General features: G+C 36.2%; 2 protein-coding genes across 3 annotated transcripts; one reads left to right on the top strand and one right to left on the bottom strand.

Moving 5' to 3' along the window:
- Nucleotides 1–1,336: 1,336 nt before the first annotated feature.
- LOC117416000 (carboxypeptidase A1-like) lies at nucleotides 1,337–7,936 on the bottom strand. Of its 2 annotated transcripts, none has more exons than XM_034027000.3 (11): nucleotides 7,888–7,936; nucleotides 6,705–6,786; nucleotides 6,280–6,414; nucleotides 5,784–5,882; nucleotides 5,429–5,530; nucleotides 4,044–4,145; nucleotides 3,763–3,873; nucleotides 2,704–2,794; nucleotides 2,382–2,581; nucleotides 2,153–2,237; nucleotides 1,337–1,654 (listed from the first exon to the last, which is right to left on the bottom strand). In XM_034027000.3, the coding sequence occupies exons 1-11, from the start codon at nucleotides 7,902–7,904 to the stop codon at nucleotides 1,467–1,469; spliced, it is 1,212 nt and encodes a 403-aa protein (XP_033882891.2). In that variant the 5' UTR covers nucleotides 7,905–7,936; the 3' UTR covers nucleotides 1,337–1,466. The 2 variants fall into 2 exon arrangements, with proteins under 2 accessions (XP_033882891.2, XP_033882890.1); XM_034026999.3 differs by having other exon boundaries at nucleotides 7,289–7,936.
- A 1,364-nt stretch (nucleotides 7,937–9,300) lies between these two features.
- On the top strand, nucleotides 9,301–18,464 carry LOC117415265 (testin-like). Its single transcript, XM_034025374.3, has 7 exons — nucleotides 9,301–9,455; nucleotides 12,426–12,511; nucleotides 13,999–14,251; nucleotides 15,066–15,401; nucleotides 16,553–16,768; nucleotides 17,170–17,328; nucleotides 17,906–18,464. The coding sequence occupies exons 1-7, from the start codon at nucleotides 9,429–9,431 to the stop codon at nucleotides 18,095–18,097; spliced, it is 1,269 nt and encodes a 422-aa protein (XP_033881265.3). The 5' UTR covers nucleotides 9,301–9,428; the 3' UTR covers nucleotides 18,098–18,464.
- The last annotated feature ends 256 nt before the right edge of the window (nucleotides 18,465–18,720 follow it).

Below are 18,720 nucleotides of genomic sequence, written 5' to 3' on the forward strand. Positions count from 1 at the left end.
TAGAACGATAAGTAACAAGCAGAATCTCAATGGGATGAATGCCATTGACATGCTTGTTAAATACAGTGATACTTTCTGTGTTCCACCACAGAAGACATGTTGAAGAACGCTGTCACCTCCACTTTCCATTGCAGGGATCGCTGCACTGAAGTTGATGAACATAAGAACATGAGAAAAGTGTGACAATAAGAAAAGCCCATTTGGCCCTGGAGGATCACCTGGAATCTGCTTCGGGAATATGCCTGCATGAAATCATCTGTGTTCACATCAAGTAAATGGCAATATTCTACTAAATTACAACATACAGTAATTTAGTTATCTATGTGGTATGTCCCTTATCAGACAGATAACGGATACATGTATATACAGTATTGTATAAACAGCTTATATAAAACAACACACAGGTGCATGATTTTTATTTTTTTCCATGATGAAACTATAGAAAAAAGTGTTAAGTAATTATATGATTTAGGTGTGTAAACGTTGGTAGATGTCAGTGAGTAAGAATGCTGTAACAGACTACATTTAATTGAGACCATACTGTACAATTGGAATTTAAATGCCATTGAAAGGTGCTGCAATAGTACTGCAGTGTTTATTATTGTCTAAAATGCCCTCCAGCTTCCAAGCTAACATTTAAAATTCTAGTCACGTGATGTATTTGCTACATGTATAAAATAAAAGGCATACTATACTTTTTTGGTGATCAGCCATTCTTTTACTACTCAGTAACACTAATTAATGACAGGTGTTCTAGAACCACTGCTTGTTAACGAAATGGTGTCTTGCTCTCAAAAAGTTAACTCTTTTAGTGGACTACACTATTACAGCGTAATCGTGATGTGGGATATTCCTCAAAAACAATGAAACTCCTTTGTTCATTTATTGCCAAGTAATAGGCCACAGCAATGTAATTATCTGTTCATTATGACATTCTTATAACATGTTATAATAGCTGTAGTTGAAATAGCTGTAATAAGTCGAACGTTTATTTAGAATATGTGGTCTGCTTTTTGTTTTACCGAAACTTGCAGTTTATGAATATACAGTTGGATGCATTTGAAAATCAAGGATTATTTCTGAGGGGCAGAAAAAGTATAATCTTTAAACCTTTATTTTTATATGAATTTATATACTCATGTATTTCTTTAAAAGAAAAAAACTTCATTTGTACACATTTTTCATTATGTGATGACCCTTCATTAAATAGTTCAGAAAACAACATCTTGAATCTGTCTATTTATGGCCTAAATGCAATAAACAACATGTTACATAGTTTGCAGAAACATAAGCATTAAGTAAAAAGTATTTTTCAAATATTGAATGAGACCGTGTTTTTGTTTTCTTTAAGGATTTATTTTTCAAGGAATGTACTGAAATACAGCTACATTATGAAAAGCAGATTTGAAATTGGATTAAACAATTATAGTATTTGTTTGCTGTAATCTCCACAGACATTTCATAATTTAATATGGATTGTCTCGGGCATGCTCCATTATCTTCATGAGTGCCAGCCAGGTCTCCTGAGCAGTTGGAATGATCTGCTCTGCTGGCAACAGGAAACCATAGCGACCGGTGTCTCGTAGTTCGAACGTGAAGGAATACTTAATGCCATTTAAATAGCCCCAGTCAGCTGTGGTACCACTCGCTGGATCTAAACAAGGAAATAAATGGTCACTTTATACTACACAAATATAAAGCTTAGACGCACTTGTCAAAATTGACATCAGTGGTGAAAAAAATGTTTTCTAAAATTACACAGATTCAGCATTTTAATGACGTATCTGACTACATTCATTAAAGAAACTGGTGTTGGTATTTACTTCTTAATGGGAAGGATAAACCCCTTTTTAATTAGTCAAAACTATCATAAATTAAAGAGTGATAATTTATTAAAAGGGCTCACCTACTTACTCTGAATGAATGTGCCACAAAGAAGACTGTCTGTGATACATTTTGGTATTAATTATATCTTTTAAAGAAACATCCATTCAACTCACAATCCCCAAATAACAGGTACAACTGGGCTGCTATAGCCTAGTGATTGGGACTGTGGATTAGGTGGATAAGAAATCCTCAATTATTAATTAAAGTCTTTTTATCCACTCAGAAAAAAAGAAAAAAAAAACGATGTTGATTGAAGTAAACCTACAGATAGTGGTGATCATGCTGCCATAGGTGTACTTGGTTCCATGTAGTGCAGCGAGGGCATCCACTGCACTTTTTGCTAAGGTATGCTGCAAAATAGGAGGAAAACATTTGTGCATTTAGGAATACCATGAATTATCATACATTTGCCATCACAATGAAAAATCTTGAATAGTTTTACACATAGCTCAACTCAATGGAATCAGTCAAATCAAAAGTGAAGCACTTCATACCAGTTCCTGTTGATTCGGGGTCTCTGTTGAAGTGTACCCATAGGGGTACATCAGCATCTGGGAGTAGCTATGGATAGTAATCATGGCCTTAAAGTTTCCGTGGCCCAGGATGAAGTCTACAATTGATTTCACCTCAGACTCAGAGTGTTCAAATGATCCAAGGTAGGTTTCAGAACAGGGATTCGTGCTGGTGCCAGGACCTGTAAGAGATTATTTTAATTATCCAGTACAATTTGGGGTTTTAATGGTAAAGTAACTTGTAACCCTTTAATGTGCATTAAGAATAAATAACATGTAAGACATTATATAAATTGAGCCATACCTCCAAATCCTGCTCCCCAGTTCCTGTTAGGATCCACTCCAACACAAGATGATCCAGGGTTGATGGACCTAGTCTTGCGCCACATGCGGTTCTGAAATACATACATTCATGAACATGAGTTCGGTTTAATTTGATGTGCTGCATATCTAACCTTTATTATACAAAGTTCCCGAAGGGGTGAATTGAACTCCCAATAATTGCATTCTTTGATTGGAATTCCCTACCTACACGTACAGTGTAATAATGTTGTAACCCAGTCAACACTAGCAGTAAGAACACCCAATTAAACTAACCCCATAAGATGTCATTTTTAAATAGTTGTTTAAATATTATATTTTAAATATTGTGTACAATGTAATGTAGAATAAGCCAGTTTAGTATAAGTACTTGTAATTATTTGCTGTAATTAACAAACCTATGCAATTTTACCTTTTAACTTGGGGCTATAATTTTGGAAGACCTGTGTGAGTAGCACATTGTTGTGACTAAGCAAATGCAAGTCTGTACTTGAATGAATCGCAGTGCTCTCATTTTCTCAGATTGACTGTTGTTGCTTTCTTTGAGCCCCACAACCCCGAAGTTCATGGTTTAAAGCTAGAAAGAAAATGTAAGGTGCTCTGTAACTGTTACAAAAGTCATTTGTCAGTTATCAGTTACCAGTAGGAGTTTGGGGTTCTCTGTTGTCATTCTGACCATGCAGGAAATAGAAACCACAGATTTGCAACAACAGGAAAAAAGAAATAAACTTTCTCAAGGGGAGCTATTAGGAAATGTCAACTGTAAAAACCATAAATCCCAAACCATTTCTGAATGTAAATCCTATATGTAACTATAATTAATTATTTTCATGGACACATCCTGAGACAAGTCCAATATTTTAGTTATTTCTAAAAACTCGTTTCACTTTAGTAAAACAGGTGATATATAGGACAGGCCTGCAATAAATCAGCTTTATTTTGTGATTTCTTTTTTATCTTTATTTATTTATTTTTTATTGTACTTTAACTTCAATAGGCTATTCCATGGTACTGTATATCTCCTTGGTTCAAAGGTACATACACTGGTGTGGGTGAAATAATAGCCATCGGGGTTGGTGACAATCTCAAAGAAGATGTCCATCGTGTTCAGTATTGCAGTTAGTGAAGGGTCGCGGCCATAATCGGAAGCAATCTAAAGATCGTGAAGAATGTGAATGTCAAAGCGTTAGCCACTCAAAGAGAACATGATGCATGGTATTTAAAGTTTTACATATAGCACATTTTGACAAATAACATTAAGAGCCTCCTACTGTACTGTAGTCAAAGGCAGTTATCGTTGTAATCATATCTTCAGTTTTGTACCTTCTTTGCTGACCAGATCCCAGTAGCTGGAGTGATCCATTCACGTGCATGAATCCCACTGTCAAGCCAGATAGCAGGACGGTTACTGCCCCCAGTGCTAAACTGTTCAAATAGATAGGAATAATCACACAGCGCAATTCAATTAACACATGTATAGCGCATATAAATCATAAACAGTGGGCTGTAATATGCAGCATTCACAATTAAATTGTCAATTAACATTGTACCATAAATTACATATGAAAAACAACATATTGTAGCGATCTTGGTTCCCGCAGGCAGGCGTATCACACAGGCGGGCGCGAACCCGGGACCTCTCGCACTAAAGGCAGCATAGCGCCGATACCGCCCTACTGCCTTTCCCCGTGCACGCTACAATATTATCATCTTATGATGACTGGTAAGATTACACCTGATAAACACTTGTGTTTCATGAAAATCCTCTTTAATATATTGATATATAGTAACATTAATGAAAAGCAAATACTAATATTGTGTTTATATTTTGTCCTGTATCAGACGTCTTCTTTGAATTCTGATACATGGACTGTACCGCCCATGACCACTAGGTTGCTACATACAGAAAGAGGAAAGCAGGACCGGAATACGTCTTTCATTGTTCGTTGTTCATTGCAGTCATTTTGTACAGTTTTTTTAAAACTGCGTCAGACCTTTTCTGGTTTCAGAACTGTTTCCAGACATTTGTGAACCCTACGATTAATAATTATATAGTGCAGATGTAAACAATGAATTCGTAAAAACCAAACTTCTGTTTGTTTCCATATCGTCGACAAATCAGGCTTGTTTCTTTGCAATAAAAAGCGTTGAATAAACATGTCCTGGAGATATTGTAGCATTATTAAATATAAAATTATCAACGTGGTGTGAAATTTGAGGAGCAGAACATGTTTTAATAGAGCCTCCTTTGTCAATTATCAAAATATTATTCTTTGGCCATCTTGCACAATTTTATTATTTATTTCTTAGCAGACGCCCTTATCCAGGGCGACTTACAATTGTTACAAGATATCACATTATTTTTTACATACAATTACATTATTTTCTTTACACATTATTTTTACATACAATTACCCATTTATACAGTTGGGTTTTTACTGGAGCAATCTAGGTAAAGTACCTTGCTCAAGGGTACAGCAGCAGTGTCCCCATCGGGGATTGAACCCACGACCCTCCGGTCAAGAGTCCAGAGCCCTAACCACTACTCCACACTGCTGCCCTTTTGTGACCTCAATGTTGATTTACCTGGTCCTAGAGCTGCCTTTCAAAAAATAATCCAACGTAAACCTGGGTTAATATTAATCAAATTAGAAATCACATTTGGTGGACTGTAATGATTTAGTGTATAGGAGGCATTGTTTCTTTACCTTCAGCACATTAATGGGACGACCCTCAAAACTGGAGCCAATCTGAATCTTGGTAACCAGGTCTGGGTACTCAGCTTCTAAACTGTCCATCCAGCTGTAAATCTGTATTGAACATTGAAAAAAAACAACATTTTACAGAAACTTTTATGACGGCTTTTCAATGCGGCCAATTACTTAATTGGTTATTGGGAACCCAGATAATTTACATTAACTTGTTCCATGCAATTCTCTATAACATATTTGAAGTATTAGGACAACCATTTAAAAGCTTTTTGATCATTTTCGCTCCAATGGAACATCTGTTTATGTTACAATTAATTATAATATTGTAGATGAATTTTGTACAGAAATGTACCTCCTCCAGTGTGTGGTAGGAAGCATAGTCAAAGTTGTTGGTGTTTCGCTCCCTGTCATGAGAACGGAACATTTCTTCCTTTTCTTCATCCAACAGCATCTTTGTAAAAAAACAAAAAAAAAAAAAACAACATAGGTTAATGTTATTTTCTTTCTTCTTTTATCAATGAATGTTAATATTTTCACAATTCCAAATGTAAGAATGTATTATTGTAATTATTTTTGTATAATGGACTCAAGTATTTACTTTCTGTATAAACATTAAATTCACAATAATAATAATAATAATAATAATAATAATAATAATAATAATAATACCAACAGTATTGACAAATGTGTTTATATTAGAGAAAAATATATTTTACAAATAAATATGGGACAACTCATTTTGGTCCTAACTGAATTAAAATATCAGTTTTCTTTACTATCAGGGTTTCTTCCCTGCAATAACGCAAAACAGGAAATAAATAAATAAATAAAAATAAAAATAACTGTACCTGGACATCATCAATCATAACCCTGTATTGGATGCCATTGGATTCCAAAAAGACCTTAAGTGCCTGAAGACCAGCAAAAGGAACGCGCACATCCACAGCTAGAGCAGTCTTCACAGGCTCACGCCAGAAATCAAGCTAATAACAAAACATTCAACAACAGCATGAAAGATTAGGCGCAGAACTTTATTAAAACAATGTTAAAATAACAGTATTACTCAAACTGTGTATTTTGTCCTGCCTGTATTTTGGGGGCTCGCAATTCAGCGCACTTAGTAGTCCCTGCTTGGGAGAGACAAAGCTTTTGGGGGAATCTTGCATTGCACCAACCTCCACCATGCCTTCCTGCAGCATTTTATATTGTCCACATCTTCCATCATCACCAAACAAACTATACAACTATTGCAGACAAAAGGCTCCACTGCTACCTTCAGGTGTTCTAGGTCCTGCAGCTCCTTGAGAAGTGTGATCTGCTCCTCGCTGCTTGCAGTGATGCGGAGAACCTGGTCCCTTTAAAAAAAAATAAAAGCATAATCCCAAATGACTCATTGTAAATCTTCTTTTACATAATATATGGTTATGTCAGTGGCCTGAAAACTTCAAACAAGCCCTAAAAACTAAGCAAGTAACCTGTACAAGACCTCACCACCTTGTTGCTAAAAGCAATATCATTATAAAAATGAACGTAATATTCCCTGATTTTCATATTGGACTAATGCAACCAATGCAATTACATTTAATGTAAATAATATCTGAAGCATGCAATTGTAGTAGCCACTTCACTACAACTAATCATCTGTTGACAACCTCTTGTGGCTGTATTAAAAAGTGTTTGTTGCTTTTTCTAACATAAAAAAAAAATATTAAAGTGATTGGATCAACTGTATGACTATGATAGTACCTAATACGATTTATAGAAAACCCCCAGAAATTATTATTATTATTATTATTATTATTATTATTATTATTATTATTATTATTATTATTATTATTATTAATAAAGAAGACTTACCCAACAAAAAGCTTTTGGTTAAAAACTGCCACAACAAGGCTACAGAAGACTACCAAAGACCTCATTGTTAGTTATGCTCAGAAGAAATTGAGCCATCATGTTATTTTATGTGCCCTTATCTATGTGTCTCAAGGTTGTTCTTCAACCTGTCGCTTCAGTGTGTGAAGTTCCCATAGCAGAATAAATCATTAACATTATAAACCAAATATAATTTTCCTCCATCTAATTTGCTATACAGCTCATGAGTAATTTTGATACAATGCACACCTGTTGCGAAAACTACACCCAGCGTTTAGTAAAGCATTTTAAACTTCACTGTGCAGGCCTTGGAAACTGAAAGAACAATTCAACTTAAAAAAGTTTGTCTAACCTGTCAAATCACACCAATGTACACCACTCGCAAGTTATTATTCTTATAGATTCAGCGGGTGATATGGGGGAACAGTTTGTTATGATATAGAACTGTTCCTGTTTTTTTTCCTCCACCTTTATGAAACAATATGCACATATTCAGGTCAAGTTATAAGCCTCACAAACTTTCAAATAAACAGATAAAGCTGCCAGTGCTAATAAGCGGTAAGAAATAGGATTTTTAAAACCTCCGGTAGCTGTGCATTTGACAGCATGCATCAGCTCTAGTCCCCTTGTCACCCGCTCCACACAGTGGAAGATGCAAGGAAATAGCTGAGGCTTCCTTGACAACTGGCATCTGTGTATTACAGCTCCTCCCCAGAGAGGCAACCACTAACCACACCACTTGAGATACAGTGACTTCCTAACTGTGTCGTTAAGCTGCCTCTCTGACCGCACCTTGACTTGCAGGGCTTGAAATAAACAGGCACTTTTCTTAATCACAGGGCAATGATGCCTAACCATACCTTCCCATAATAATAATAATAATAATAATAATAATAATAATAATAATAATAATAATAATAATAATAATAATAATTGGTTGGTGGACTATCGTTATTTTATTTTAATTGGCAGCAATCGTGACATTTGTCAGACTGAATCACCACAAACCTCATGGAATCAAGTTTGTGTAGCTTTCCAAATGAGAAATTGTCTGATGTACACTACTTCAGACATTGGTTAAGTAAAGACATGGAACTTGGGGCTGTTCCACCCCTGAGACTAACCCCCCAGTATCCTTATATTGCCTAAAATGAGAATGAATGAGGCACAGGGCTTTTAGTTTTGTTATGGTAACTGATGTACATCCGTTTTATTTATTTATTTATTTGTTTGTTTGTTTGTTTGTTTGTTTGTTTGTTTGTTTGTTTGTTTGTTTGTTTTGTTATAAAGATACTTAATCATTTGTTTTATGTAGATAACAGTTAGGAGTGGAGTAGCCCCAAATTTGTTAAAGGAGAGGGTAGAATAGCCCCATATTGGGTGTGTTAGTTCTGGGGAGTTGCCTTTTTTATACTAGAAAAAATGCCAAACTGTCTTGCTTGAAGTCTTGGTCACTATTTTTTTTTTGTAAAATACATTACATTTCTATAACATATTCTGTATGTATGAACCCCATTTCTTATTTACTTGTTTACGAACTAGGCTGTGTCCTAGTCTAGCTCACTGACCCCTTAGCTTTATCATCAGTATGACAGATCAGAGAAACATAATGCACAGTACTGTATCTGTTTGGAGGTTGGACAACAAATTAGAAATGTGTTTGTTTGTCGTTTTATTCTTTTATATGTATACTGTAACAGTTTGACTTCCATAAAAACAGAATGATCAGGTTACCCGTGAGCCCTATAGAAGGTGGCTGTCAGTTGCCGTTAGAATGCCAGTGTTTTACAACCGGATAAATTAAACTGCATACCAGTATTTGCACCTCATGTCACAAAGTTAGTTTTAAAAAATGCATCACGAATGAATATGCACACACACAACATGATGTCAAGCATGAACCAAGAGCTTGATTTGATTGGTGTACTGCTTTCACTGGCCGAGCTGTGATTGGCAGGCATGTACTTGGGGTTTCTGCACTGAATCACGATTGGTGGAGGGTGAGGCATTTGTTAAAATAGCGGAAGTGCTATTTAGAAACAGTGTAAGAACATTGTGCATTTACTGCTGTGAATGGTTGGTGGTTAATTACAGTACTGTGAGGCGCAGTCACAGCTGGACCATGGAGTTGGAAAAAGAAGTTAAAAAGGTAAGCCTTCCTTTCACATAACGTGCTCAGAGTGCTTTTGTTTTATGTGGCAACGCCCAAAGCAAAGGTGTACGTTTTTCAGTGTAATTCATTTAATAGTAACGCTGGGAAGACATGGGATTCATCCTAAATTTACAAGTAAAAAAAAAAAAGACTGAAACCAAATAGAAGAATGAGCTGAAAGGTGCAAAGATTTCTGATATAGTTTTTTTTTTTTTTTAAAACCGTATTTCTACATGGTGGTGGACTTGATTTATAGTTTGGAGGTCTTTTTAATTGCGTGATTTGTGCAATAATCACCTTGTTAAAGTTACTTTTTAAATGTAGCCTATGTGGAATAGAATGTTATTAAAATTATGTTCAATAAGTCTATTATGCAACTCTAAAAGAGTGTAAAAAATGAGAGTAGGCTTTTTTTTCTGGCACAGATGCTTTGGCCTGTAGCTGCTGCACTAAACGCATTCCTAATATAACTAACCATTTCCCTTTTTCTAAACTTCAGGCCAGTAAATTAGAAACATTTCTCTTTCTTCAGTCCTGATGTTAAACTACTGGCAGTAGTGCTTTGGGCGTTTCTACTGCTGCCAGTATAGTTACTACTGCTTTTTTGATTAATAAATAAATAAATAAATAAATAACAGTAAAAATGATGCTCCTGTAGCAAAAATAAACTATAAGAAACTAAAAGTCAGGGGTGGTCAAAGTTCGCATTTCCAGTCCTGGTCTTTGTTCCAACTCAAAATTCTAAATTGTTTGATTTAGCCAATTAAACCTCCATCCAGACCCTAAAGTATCTAATGTTACCTGTTAAACCTGGAGTAGAATGGTCCTCCAGGACTGTGATGTGACACCCCTGCTAAAAGTCAAACAGACAAACGTTTCGCTTGTGCCTGTCCACTGTTGTAGCATCAGGGTCTGGACAAAAAACTAGAAAACCTGCCATTACACTGTTAGTGGGTGTGTGGAACCATTTGATGTGAGGAGTCAACAAGGTGTTTAAATGGGTGGGGTACCTGACCACTGCCTGTATTTCTATGGAAGCTGAGTGTGGAAATCAGTCTGTTCTCCAGAATGATCAATAGAGCCCCTACTATTGTGGCTCAAACAACAGTAATGTATGAAAACACCCGCCAACTGAGCGCTTAATATCAGTGACTGACTTGCAGAATTTAAAGGTAACATTTAATGTCGAGTAGTTTCTTTGCACTCGCATCTTTTTAATGAGCCTAGTCTAAGAATTATTTAATTTCAGCATGGTGCATACGAAACATGACTTTAAAAGGAGCAGTGGAGCCTTCTAAACTGTATCTTGGTGTTTTAATCCACTGCATATTAGAACCAATCCCTCATTTGTAAACACTTATGGGTTTGTTTCCCTGGTTATGCTAAAAGCACCTGTTCATCATTGTCAAGTGTTATGTTGTAGTACACTTGTATCGTTAGGTGTAACTGTGTAAACCACTGAGACTGCTGACAAAATAAAGCCTTAATTGTGTTAAATAAGGATCGGATGTAGTTATCTTATCACAAGGTGTGAGTGTGCATGTGAAACATAGAAAGCCTGCTTTTCATACATTTACTGTGATGATAACTGGATGCCATCATAATTTGGCAGTTCTGCAATTATGTCTCATGGTTTGTTACACCGATTCACAAAATAAGCTGAAAAGGCGACATCCGTATTTCAGATGGTTCTCAGTAACCACCCATTTAAACAGCACCACCCTGGAAAACACAGTTACATATATGGAGTTTATGAAATAGGCACAGCCGTTTACAAATATTTACAAACTTTTATCACAGAGTACTTTAGTTATAAATGGAATGAGTCAGCACTGATCTTAGCATTGCTGACTCATTATCTAATTATCTTTCTGAGAAATGTAATGCAGCAATTCCATTTTTCAAGGACTTAGGAGGTTCAGCCTTCTGAATGCATGTTTTCTGGGTATGCCAAATTCTACTACCCTGGTATAATACCAATTTGCATGCCTGATTTCCCCAGAAATGAAAAAGAATGGGTTCACTTTAGTGTATTCCTACATATTTAAATAGTTGCCCTTATAAGGAAGAAAGTTTTCAAAGTGTTTCACTACAGACAGGGCTAGTGTATACACTTACACATAGAGTTCAAATAGGGGTCTGTTCATGAGTCAGAAACACTCATGCTGAAGACACATTTTGAAAAGACCTGGCTTTGAAATACATTTTTCAGAAATGATTGTTCATTTCTTTGTGTGCGTTCCATTTATGCTGGTATTACAATTATATTCTAGAAAAGTGGAACAAAATACTACTATGTGTGTTAAAAGCCACAGTTCACACATTACTACACTGGCATTGGCAAAAATAACATGATCAGTCATTGAATACATTTCCTCGACTGAACTAGTACTAAAGTACCTATGCAATCGCTTCTTTAATTAAATAAAATATTATTTTGAGGACATTTCTGAATCCCTCAAGATATAATTGCTAGAACATGACTGTTACAGAGAATCTATTAAATTAGTAATCTTCCTCTACAGATAGAACAGCTTTTTCAATTGTTTTACAGCGTAATTTGCTTGATTGACAGGCATCTGAATATTATTTCTCTATAAAGAATTGTTTGTTTGTGAAGTTTAATAATTAAATTTTTTGCTTTGATGTAAAGTACATTTGTTCTTAAAAGTGTGTGTTGACCCGTGGAGCATAAAACACGTCTCTGAGTGAAATTCCAGGTAAACCTGCGCAAGCTACAGTAGTTTTATTTAATAACAATGAGCTGATGTAAAATCACCAAATTGGAGCAAGCATGTTGTGGTGAACAAGTCAAGCAGGTTCAGTAATAGTGAAATCTCTTCTGATGATGGAATTAAAAAGTTAGATTATCCCAGTGTTGTGAAATATCTAAGCAGTATGAGGTAATTTACAGTATCATCTGACGAGTTTTCTTGATGTATTGCATAATTTCCATTTTCTTCTCAGATCACCCTCGGACATGAAACAGGATCGGGAGCCCAGTGTTTGAAATGCAAGGATAAATGTGAAGGGTTTGAGCTGCATTTCTGGAGGTTTGTATTACTGAATTATAATAGCCTCGTTTTTACTTAGCATGTTTTTATGTAAACCCAAACATACTGTACAGTAATGTATTTAGTCACAAAAAAAGTAAAGGTATATTTATAGTAAAATAAAACACAGGATGCAGCTGCTCTTCATGTGTAAGAACATTAGATATCACAGCAGATGAACATGTGCTTGTGATTAATACCATTCTAGCTTATAAAGACATTGATAAAACATTTGTGTTGAAAAATGTGTCTCAATTTGTTACCGAGTTTCTTTTTAGTACGATTTATACATCATGCAAAGAACTGATTTTGTTATATTTTTGTTTATTTTGTAAGCCTATATTTACCATCGAACAAGACATTCCTCACACTGCCCTTCCATTGTGCCCCTTAAGATGAGGGGAGTTTAATTTGTGATCGTGATTATTTATTTATTAGAAGCTGGACTGGAATCTAATCCTTGAGAGTCCTCATCTTTTTCCTCACCAATGGCTTCTTCCACTCAGGCATCCAGTTCATCAATGCTTTGTCAACACATGAGGCCACCTTAGGGATTTGGCAGCATATACAGTAATGGGAAACAAGTAAAATGTACAGTATCTCTGGACAAAAGAGCCAGAAGGACTAAATCTCTCTTCCCTAACGTGTGTCTTTTACATGCCTGCAACAATTATAATACATTGATGTAAATTCATAATGGAACTGGTTTAACATGGCTCAGCTTCAGTCTTGCTGTGTGGGGTCTGTGTCTGCTCCATATTATTTCATATGGAAAGGGATTGAAAGGGTCTGTGTCTGCTCCATATTATTTCATATGGAAAGGCAACAAGTGCCAGAATCTAATGAATTAGCAAAAATGCGGTTTGACATGAGTGGATTTTGTAATTGCACTTTGCTGTTAGGCCTGTTAGCCACGCTCAGCCGCTTGGCTCAGCCGTGGAAACACCCTGTTGTGTTGCTGGAGAAGTCGTAGCCGGGTGCGCCAGGCACAAGAAACTGGGCATTATTCAAAAAGATCCAACTGAAATTCTTAAAGTAGTTTGTGTAATTCTGTACAGTACATCAGGTTACATCATATTCTTAGTATCTACAGTACACATATTGACTGTTCTGTGTTAATCAGTCATGTCATAGTTGATTGCTAATACAATCAACCCTCTTTATACTGCCTGGTAAGGGCCATGGGCAAAAACGGGCAATAAGCGAGGGTGGCGTTATAGTGAGGGTCAAGAAGAAAAACACCCACACAACCTTCTATGTTTGCAATAATTTCAAACGTTTTTTTTTTAGCTATACAATTACAGTATCTCCAGGCCATTTTAATAAAACATTAATCTTTTTTTAAACTACAGTACTAGTTCTTAGGTTTTTCTACCATAAACTTGAGTGACTGTATGCAATCCAACAGGATATGGAGCATTGATAAGGCACTGTAGTTATTTCAATTTCCTGCACATTTATTCTGTATTGTTGCCTTGAATTTGCAGAAAAATTTGTCGAAACTGTAAGTGTGGCCTGGAAGATCATGATGTGCAAACCACCACAGAAGACGACAAGAAAATTGGCAAGCTGCTGGAGGACACTAAATACACCAGCCTCATAGCCAAGCTGAAGACTGATGGGGTGCACCACTACAAGCGCAATGTGGTGACACTGACCAACTCTGTGGCAGCTAAGAAAGATGTGGCCATCAAAGCTGTGACCTACGAGTGGACTCCTCCTGTCCCTAATCAGTCTCTGGTAAGGTCTGCTTCTTTCAAAATGGAGAAGCTTAGGATGTAATGAAATGTAGGATGTAAAATGAAGAGCAGTAAGCACCCACTAGAGAGCCCAGTTTTCATTACATTTTATATTCTGAAATATTTTCATTATAACTTTTTAAAGTCTGTTTCAAAGCTCTTTTCAAAATGTCTGCAGTAGTGCACTGGGGTTTGAGATCTGTCCTCTAAATCACTGCAGGAAGAGTGATTTTAAAAATAAATAAATAAACATAACACGTGCTCTGGCTTTTCTGTTCTGTACCACGTCATGGATCGTTATTGCTGTGTTACAAAAGAGCTTTGAAATGGATTGTAAAGTTATAAGTGTAAAAAGTTCTCAGGATGTTAAAAAGGAAAAGAAAAACTCCAGGTACATTATTTAAACAGTTGTAGCACAAACTGAGGGCCATCTGCTGACATTTGCCCATGTGCAGTTGGCTTTATTTAATTTTATTAAATACATTTTTTGAATAAGAATTTGTAACCCAAAAACAAATTGATAAGATATTTTTAACTAGATTTTGTTTTTAACCTTTTAAAAAATGTTCATAAATCATTTATTTAAGTTAGAAGTATTTTATAATGTTTATATGGGCATATCTTTTAATCTTGAAATTGATTTTAGTACAATCAAGTGGTATCCATGTAAGCACTCACATGTTTAACTTCTTGAACATCATTGAAATAACTTTGGGGACCAATGAAGAAGTATACTGTGAAGTCCCAGGCAATACACATACACTCTCTCACACTCTCTCTGTCTATTCTAATGGGTGTCAATTCCTTTAATTCAGGCTGTGCGCTACATTGAGTTGCTACCAAAGGAGAAGCAGCCCGTGGCCGGCACTGTGGGGGCTGTGTACCGTAAGAAACAGATGGCTAAGCAATTGCCTGAACATGATCAGGACCCAACGAAATGCCACGAATTGTCCCCTAATGAAGTGAAGCAGATGCAGCAGTTTGTCAAGAAGTACAAGGAAGAAGCCCTGGGAGTTGGGGACATCAAGGTTCCTGAGGAGATGGAGGCGCAGAATAAAGAGAAGGGTGCGAGTGAGGCCGGAGACCGAGGCACCACTGCGGTGGTGGGAGCTCTGGGTAACAAGACGGCTCCTTCAAAAGGAGCAGCTTATGTAAGTGTGTCTGGTGATGCCAGCAAACTCATTTTTAGAAGTGAAAGGCTGCATTGAATTCTGTAAGCAATCGTGCATGATTTTAAAATTGAATCATTTTTTTTCCCTTGGGAACAGAACAGTACTGTTGGTTGGATTTTGTTTACGCAGAAAACAAAAAAAGCCAATTTTAAGTATTGCATGTGTGTATAAATTATTTTACTTTTTCATTTATATGATTGTTAGATTATTTTTGTATGTCATTTCTTTAATGTCCTGCTAATCTTATCCGTATATACAGTACTGTGCTACATTAATCTATTTTATCTCGGCAGATACAACAAACTTATTAAACCAGTTTGAGTATTTTATATTACGCAATAAAAGTTTGTAGGAAATTGTGTTTCCACTCCTCTACTGCAGAGATAACCCAGCTATCGTCTAAATCAGTTTTACATTTTCAGTGTACATGCTTCCTGTCCTAGTCATCTTTTTTATGATATGATTGCATGTCAGCACAATATATACAAACAATAAGGGTATAATAACTCATTTCATCACTGTTTTGACATTTAATAAAAAAAAAAAGTGGCAAAAACCTTCTGTGCTTCATGGAAAGTACCAGCAGATGGTGGCAGTGTGCCGTGTAAGGAAAGTGTGTCAGTTGCATGGGCGTAGAAAGTGACCTCCTCACTTCAGACCTAGACCATGGGAAAAATACTTCATACCATCCCAGTTGAGAGTCTGTTTCCATCTCTGTCTATAAAAAGACCTTTCTAAAAATTGTAGCTCTAAAATTACTTAAGGGACTAATGTTAAAAGCAACTGTACCACATTAAAAAAAAAAAAAGTTTAGTATATTGTAATATATTAAAAAATATAGTGTGCATGAATAATACAAAATATATATTTTTAAAGATAAATCAATACATTTTTTTGTTTGTTTGTTTGTTAAACAACACACAGGTTTTATTTTGTAGTGTTTCTGCCCAGACATCAGAGATGGTATGTATCTGATTCATAGTAAATTTGTTAGTAAATCTATTATCAACATCATGCAATTTTAATGGTTTTGTTTTAATTGTTTTTTGTGCTATTTATGCAAATAAAAAGTTGCCGTTCTCTTCACTAAGTAACAACACACCCATGCTCTGTCTCTCCCTGACTGGCAGTCTTGTTACCGGTGCCAGCTGGGCATGAAGGAAGGAGACCCTGCAGTATATGCTGAACGTGCTGGCTTTGAGAAGCTGTGGCACCCAGCTTGTTTTGTGTGTTGCACCTGCAGTGAGCTTCTGGTGGACATGATCTATTTCTGGAAGAAAGGAAAACTGTACTGCGGCCGACACTACTGTGACAGCGAGAAACCTCGCTGCGGTGGCTGTGACGAGGTACGAAGGACAGCAGCATCATGTTAATATCATAACCGCAAAGAATTGAATCCCATATAGATGTATATGTATTTTGATATTTCTCATACAAGAGTTTCAAAATATTTGCTTTGCAAATAAGAAAATGGGGTGGATCCCAGTTATTTCCACTGTAATTTCTATACTGATCTAATTGTTCCAGGCTTTGCTGTTGCTGTACCAGCCTTGACAGAAGAGCTACACTTTTGACTACAAGGCAACAGTTGTAGAGATTCTGGCTGGACCACTTTCTATATGGTTGCCCCGCTTTGGTCGTGTGAATGAAAAGTTAAAGATACCTGTTTAGAATGTACTTGCCGGTATTGATTGGCCATCTTACTTGTCTCTTTTTATTCCTCTTTCTCTTGTTTTAACCCATTTAGCTGATATTCAGCAATGAGTACACCCAGGCAGAGGACCAGAACTGGCACCTGAAACACTTCTGTTGTTTTGACTGTGACTGTGTCCTTGCTGGAGAGATTTATGTCATGGTGAACAGCAAGCCTGTTTGCAAAGCCTGCTACATGAAGAATCATGCTGCGGTAATCACCTTTTATTTGCTGTTAGTTGGTGTCTGTTTCAACAGGAGCTTTTAGTGCTGGTCTACAGGAGTGGATGTTAATCAGTGTTTATCATTAAGACTTGACTAGAAATTCGACTTAAAAGGGAAAATATCAATTGAAGCTTTTTTTGGGTTCCTGCATGAAAATAAACCTCTTTGAATGTTGCTTACTGTATAGTATGTGTTTTTGGTTATGTGTATCATGTGAAAGCCATGTACTATAGAAAGGAGATGCTACTAAAATATATTTATTTTGAAAATATACTGTTTTATAAAATAATCTGCAGCATTTACCGGTACAAGACAATACACAGATTTCAAACAAGTGGTTTAACACTGTTTAATAGATATTTATCACTTTTTAAAAAAAATGTAATTTTACTAAGGCTGCAGATCCGGGTAATTTTATTTTCTCCCCAAAATGTATTAACAGGTACAGTGAATATGAAAATGTCTATAGTTAATTTTATGATTCGTGTGTGTCTTGTATATCTTAATGAATTCAAGAGACGGATTATCATTTTGCTAACATTGTTTTTTTTTTCCTTTTCCTATAGCTGTGCCAAGGCTGTCAGAATGCTTTAGAACCAGAGGCTCAGCGAGTGACCTATGGGAACTTCAACTGGCACGCAGAACCAGAGTGCTTCCTCTGCTCCTGCTGCACCAAGTGTCTGATTGGCCAGAAGTTTATGCCGATTGAGGGGATGCTCTTCTGTTCAGTGGAATGCAAAAAGAAAATGACTTCTTAAATGATAGCTGTAAAAAATGGTTACTGAAGCTTTACTTATTCTGTACAACCAAGAACACTTATTACTGTATCACTTTTATTATCTGGGAAGGTTAAAGTCCTGGATATTCTGCACGTATTCTACTGATCTCTTAATGAGCAATACTACTAGGCTGAGCCTATATTCACTTAGCTTTATATAGGCAGTTTTTTTTTTTTGAAGCGATAAAACTGTCATATTCATGCCAATGTCCAGATATTAATGTATTAGTGACCACTTGTTAAGCACTTAGAAATGTTATGCATTTATTATCACTGTGTAAATGCAAACCATGTATGTGGAACATTTATAAAAGTGCAGTTTTGCACAATAAAATACTTTTGCAATACATTGGAATTAATATAAACTGGATAATTGCAAATATTTGTGAGCATTCGCATGAGGGAAGCTTGTATGAGTTTGCAAATCCACCGACCGCATTGCCTCCTACTGCTAGTACATTCCAGTGTTCTAGAAACTCCTCTGCAAAATCTAACACCACACTTCACTTTGACCTGTGATCTAAAATGGCCTTCATATTGGGGTCATGTGGTCTCTCCTGTGTTGTGTGATTCTCTAAATCGTGGGTGTCGTGCAGTGCCAGT

The sequence above is a fragment of the Acipenser ruthenus genome, chromosome 7 (assembly GCF_902713425.1).
Source record: "Acipenser ruthenus chromosome 7, fAciRut3.2 maternal haplotype, whole genome shotgun sequence".
In the NCBI taxonomy this organism is placed as follows: Eukaryota; Metazoa; Chordata; class Actinopteri; order Acipenseriformes; family Acipenseridae; genus Acipenser; species Acipenser ruthenus.